This window comes from Charadrius vociferus, unplaced genomic scaffold (assembly GCF_000708025.1).
Source record: "Charadrius vociferus isolate BGI_N301 unplaced genomic scaffold, ASM70802v2 scaffold119, whole genome shotgun sequence".
NCBI classification, from domain to species: Eukaryota; Metazoa; Chordata; class Aves; order Charadriiformes; family Charadriidae; genus Charadrius; species Charadrius vociferus.
This window is the reverse complement of record NW_009650170.1, coordinates 1,169,610-1,175,677: the sequence shown is the minus strand read 5'-3', so window position 1 is coordinate 1,175,677 and position 6,068 is coordinate 1,169,610. Positions and strand designations below refer to the sequence as shown.

General features: G+C 47.8%; 1 protein-coding gene across 1 annotated transcript in view; it reads left to right on the top strand.

Annotated features, from left to right (window-relative positions):
• Window positions 1-5,476: 5,476 nt before the first annotated feature.
• The window catches only part of IMPDH2 (IMP (inosine 5'-monophosphate) dehydrogenase 2), a 12,865-nt gene continuing 12,273 nt past the window's right edge, over window positions 5,477-6,068 (top strand). The window contains exon 1 of the mRNA XM_009892545.1: window positions 5,477-5,749. Coding sequence (XP_009890847.1) covers window positions 5,477-5,749 — 273 coding nt within the window. The remainder of the gene's footprint in view (window positions 5,750-6,068) is intronic.

Genomic DNA, 6,068 nt, shown 5'->3' with positions numbered 1-6,068 from the left:
CTTCTGTTGAAGGGCCTGAATGTCTGCTTGCTGATGGAAGCTCAATGTCAGGCTAGGAACATGGGATCTGTGAGACCAGATCGGACTGTCAGTCTGTCCTAATGTTCTGTGGCCAGCCTGTGAGGCTTCACCCCTAGGCAAATCCCCCCTCTCCCCACCTTTACAAACACATCACACCAAGGGCAGGATGGAGGGGTGTTGGAGGGAAAAGGCCTTTCAGGAGCAGCACATGGCTTACTCCTGCCATTTAACAGCCTTTTCACAGTTTTTAACACAGATGTGTAGCTTCTGGCATCCTTCATGATCGTAAACCCCAGCCCTGTAGCCTTGCCTTGCTGCATCTTAAATGGTTGCTGTATTTTATATCATTAACAAATAGTCTGCTCTTTTGAAGCCAGCGGGTAGCCAACCGTGCTTGAAATGGGAGATCACTCTAGCCAGGCTTGTTATTTGTGCCACCAGCTTCTTGGATGCAGAGAGATGACTCTGTTTCTTGAACTTGTCTTCCCTGCTTCTCCATCTCATGTCCCTTCCCTGTTCCAAAATATATAGATATATATTTAAATATGTATTACAGTAAAAAAAAAAAAATTGTGTACAGGCAAGCAGTTTTTCTGAAGCTTCTGTTGGCCAGCACCTGTCTGTATTGAGAAGGAAGGTCAGCCCTCTGTCAGTTGTGCACAGTGTAAATCTGCACATAGGATGAGAGTAGCCACAATGTTCCCTGTCTTTGTGCTCTTGATCAGTGTTGAGGTGCGTGGGCTTAGGGAGACTTCGAGCCTCTGGTGCTTCGTGTTGACATTGGTGTTCATGAGAAAGCAGATATGTTTGAGTTGGTTGTCAGTATGAGCGGTTTGTTCCCCGACTCCATGCTCAAATAAGTGCAGAGAGGTGGCAATGCACTGTTGTTTACCAATACCTGTACTCTGAAGTAGACTCTTAGCCGAGTGGCTGCCCTCAGAGTTATGCCAGGGGAAAACAGCCTGGGGTTGGTGTCCAGATCCCAGCGGGTAGGTTGGGAAGACGGTGCCTGGGTGGCTTGTAGTGCTGGCAACGTACCCTCAGCTCTGTTCAGCAGTTGGGAGCCAGCAGTTGCCCTCTGGTAGGGTGGCTGCTGGGATCACTAATACTGCTTCAGCTGTCAGAAGCCTGTAATCCCTTCACCATATCTTAGTGACTGGAATATCCATCTCTGGCCCTAATTTAAGTATTTAAGGACATGGTTAGGGATAAGCTCCCACTGTTTGAAACAGCTGGGTGTGCTTGTTGCTCAGGATGCCCAACAGGCGTACATAGAGTGGATTTCCCATTCTTTTGGGCAGTTTGTCCTGTCTTCTGAACAGTGTTGCAAAGATGTGAGAGAAACTGCAAACACCTGTGCTCGAGTCCCAGTGTGTGCTCTGCAGTACTGCATGGGATGCTAACTCCAGCATGCCACACCTCAGCATGACCCTGCTGCTTTGTCCGTCTCCATCAGAAATGCAGTGGATATTGAAGTCATCTAGTCATCTCCTAGATACCCAGTGTACAAGTCGCTTCATTAGGTGGTCTTGGGAGTCACCTCTTACTCTGAAAATTACCAGAAGCTGGAAGAACTTGACAGAACATTAGGGCAGTTCCAGGTTAGGGGTGAACAGATACTTCAGCGAGCTTTCTGGGGAAACAGCATTCTGTTTTACCTTAAAACTCTAGATTGTTAACTTTCCTTACTACCCTTAACTGCAGGATGATCTAAAATCTTTGTAGGGGAAGAGTTCTCCTCGATCTTAAGAGCAAAGGAACTTGGCACATGGTGAGCTGTGGAGATCTCCTGATGATTGGTTTTGTCCTGAGAGACTGAAGTGTTTCCATTATTTTCTCATTGTTCGGACGTACATAGGAGAGGGATTTGCTGATGCAGAAGTGGACTGCCGTACTGTTCTGTACTGTCTTATCAGAATGTCCACTGTGTTAACTTCATTCCCTATTTTTAGAGACAATCGATATACTGTGACTTAAGGATTATTTTCCTGGACCTGGCTTCTACTCTGGCTCTCTGGAGCTAGTTTAAAAGGTACAGTATTTCTAGAATATAAATACTATGTTCTTTGATAGCGAAGAACACGATCTGCTCCCTTTTAGGGGCTCATAGGGAGACGTGCACAGAGTAGCACAGAAGAGAGCTGTGGCTTAGGGTTGCTATCCAAGTTTTGGGAAATGTTCCCAGTCAAACATGTAAAATAGCTTTTTAACACTTTCCTATAACCAGCTTGACTGCTGCTTAAAGGGCATTCCCCCTTGGCTCCGAGAGTGCCAAACTGCTAGCTCTTGTATGCGTGTGTATATTAAACGAGAACTCTCCATGCCCTATGCCTTGTATGAGACAGGCTGAAAATGCATCGATCTCTAAATAAATAAAGCTGAGAAGTCAAGCTAGAGACCCTGCGTTGTTGGTTTCAAACTATGCCCATCTTGTCTCTGTGGTATGAAAGGAACCACAGAAAGCAGAGCATGACTGACAACTGTAAAGTACCTCACGTTCTGACATGAGACTCCTGCATTGTCCTATCTCTTGTCACTAATAGCATTGCTTTCCTAAGGAAACTTGTAGCCTCTTACGTACTTGTCCACAGCACCATTAGATTTTAATTTACTTTCAGGAGTTCAAGCATTTCCTCTAAGTGGTAATGGCTGAAGCAGCAGAGAGCAGACTAGAGAGTGGTTCTTCACTCCTGTCTAGTGGTGAGTAAAGGGAAGAGTCTAAGTAACTTAGCAGGGCTCTTATCTGTTGGCTGCTTCACCCCTAGAGATCTGGATTTTAGATGGGATACAAGGTCTGAAGTAGTTCGTGAACTGTTCTACCTTGGACTGATTTAAAAAGACTTGATCTGATCCCTCAATAAGAATCCTCTTCTGCACTGTTGCTCCTGGGGCAGAAGTTAAGACAGTCTTGTTCTCACCTTCATCAGGGCTACTGTCTGCCTTGGTGTAGGTAGAATGGATAAGGCCATCTTCAGGCCTCCTATGCTGTGATAAGAACAGATCTAAAAGCGGTAGAAAAGAGCCCTCTGAGCATACATAGGGTGGAGGACTTGCTGATACTGTAGTTGCTCATCCTCTTGCTGGTCTGATTGACTCTGCGCAGTCCAACCAAACTGCATTCTCATCCAAGTTTAATAGTGACTTACTTGCAATTAGCATCTGGACTTTTAAATCACTGTTAAAGTGGGATATAAAGTGTCTTCCACCCTATATGGGGCTTTTCTCCCCATCTTGCTGGAGCTGCTCCTGTCGAATACTACAGGGAACGTATCTTATCCTGATGTTTCAGCCTGTTCTGTTTCACTGGTGCCAATGCATAGGAAAGAGTCCTTCTCAGCTTGAGCATCTTCCTACCTTAAGGAGCATCTCAAATCTTCTTCCACAAGTCTCACTGAAATGCTGCCCCAAAATCTCTGAAGCGATTGCTTTGTCCCCTACTTGTCGGTTCCCTTTGTTGCGTGGCTGAAGCTTGGCTCTCAGCACTGCAGTCACTTCCCCTGTATAACCTTGTGCATGGCAACCACGTTTGCCTGCTTCTCCGTTCTTGTTAGAGCTCATCAGAATGGGGAGGCAGATTGAACCCACTTATAGCAGCAATAAACCATGTCTAGAACTCGAGAGGGAACTGCAGGAGAGGATGAGGTGGAGAGGATGTCTCGGAAAGGCAGGGTCCAGTTGCAGCCCAGAGCCTCGCTTGATAATGAGTGTGCAGCCTATATGCAAAATACGTCTTGTCTGTCCCTCCCGTGTTGACCCTGGTCTAAACAGCACATGTGATTGGCATCCTGCAAAGTGACCTTCAGAACTCTCCAGTAGCTTTGCCCCGTGAGTAACTCACACTACAAATCATTTTAAAGAGATGCACTCAACTATTTTTTTAATTTAATTTTACTCTTATATTCTCTGCTCTTTGTAATCTGCTTGGAAATAAAATGTTTTTCCCTGCAGCCTTTGTTGTAGTCTGTTTGAGAACCATTAAACTTTGTCTGGTGTTTCTATTGGAACAGAAGCCAACTTGCCTGTTTACTGCTGTGCCTGTGCTCTAGCGTAACGGCTGAGATCTGTGTGTGCCTCCCAGGTAGGCTTAGCAAACCTTTGTTAATGCTGCCCTTATTTAAAATAAAGGGTAGAGAGACCTGCTAAACTGATCTTGGTCTGGCACGACGCCTCTCGTTCTGCTGATCCTGTGACAGGTAATGCTGACTTGAGAGTGTGTCCTTGGCAGGCAGCATTTTCCTGTGGAAGGCTGCATTTCTGGACCCTGCCTCTGTGATAAGTATCTCGGTGTCTTTACTGGTTACAGCTTTCGGTGGTGTGAGCCTAGACGCTTTATTTACCGCAAAGGACAATGCTTCTCCTACAGCTCCCCAGCCCAGCAAACTGCAAACAATGGGAAATCGGTGTCTGGATAGGTGAAGTCAACTTAGCTGAGAATCAACCCAAGAATTATGCAAAGAAGTAAAACCAGGATGAAATGGAATCTTCTATAGCAGACTGTTGGGGAACAAGAATTGAAACCCTGTGAAGTTCAGAGCATAGTGTAACAGCAAGCGCTGTTAACACGTGACCGTAGGAAAATGGTGTTGATGTTGCCATTCACAGTAGTAGTAATGGGATCGCTACCTATCTCTTGGCTTGAAGTTTTAAGTGGCATTGCAGATCCTTGTTGCTGGCTCTTAACTATCCTTGGGCTGCCTTTTCTTGGTTACGTGAGGGCCCCTGGAAGCTGCACACCCCCTTCCTCACAGCACAGTGAACATTCCTGCGCTGAGGCATGTGCCTTCCTTTCCTACTAGAAACAAAACAACAATCTGGTGAGAAACGGATATAACTTTTAGAAGCTGCAGCCTCTATTCCGTGCAGATTACTGCTGTCGAGACCAAACAAGCCACTCTGCATCCCAGAGAGTCCTCCTTCTGTCCACAGTATGGTTCACTCATTTGGGTTCTTTTCTCCCCTGTGTAAAAGTCAACATTAGCATCTACTAAAGCCTAGCTTAACCCTCTAAACCCTGTGCTGTCTTTTGGAGAACCCTGCACAGACCAAAACGTGTTCATCCAAACTACAAGACTGAACCTGACCAACAAACGTCACAGTATACAAGGGCCATCTGCTTCCGAGTATTTCGGGACACCTGAACAGACATATCTGTTCTCGTTTCCCATGTCCTACTGCTGGGTAACATGAGTAATGCTTAATGTTTTCTTAAAGCTATTTTCTGATCTTTAGGCAAGGATTTAGTCTACTGCTGGAGGTACAGGAGCATCATTCTTTAGTTCCCTGAACTTGTTATTGTTAAATACTGGGTTGTCTCAGAGATACTGTCATACAAGAGCAGGGTGAGAGGATGTCTGTTCGCCTCATTTCCCTGCTGCTCTGAGGTCAGCTCTGGTGTATCACAAGAAAACCAACCACCTGAGGAGGAGGTTGCTCTGGAACTTTTCCTGACGCCCAAATGGATCTGCAGGGAGAGGAAGCTCTCATCCTGCAAACAGCCGATGGCTGGGTCCTGCCCCTCTCCTGCAAGGCAGACCTGTGTGTGCCCGCTCCTCCCCTGCAGGCTCAGTCCTCCCTGCTTCTGGTGCTGCTCCTCTCCACAATCCCTCCTCCAGCCGCCCGGGCACGAGGGCATAGGCCTGAGACCCCAGTGTACAGCGCGGAGCGGCCGTCCTCCTCACGGCCCTGGTGTGCAGGGCCCGGCCTGCTGCCTTCGGGGAGAGGGGCTTGCGTGAGGCATCGCCTGCCTGGGCGCGACTCCCTCTCTCCTCTGTGCCTTCGCTCCCTCCCCTCGCCGGGCTGTTCCCTCGCTCCTGCCCCTCGGCTGCCATCCTTCCCGCAGGCCGCTCCTCGCTTACGACGTCGCTGTGGATTCCGCGGCTGTTCCCGCTCTCCACCCACCACAGACCCGACAAGCACGTTCTCCTCTTTCCTCTGAAGCTGCTGGAGCAATTCCGTGCGGAACCCAACACCCAACCCGCCGGGCCCCACGGCCGTTCGCTTTCTGCTCTTTTTTTGGGTGATTTTCTGGGCGGGCCTGAAGGCCTGAA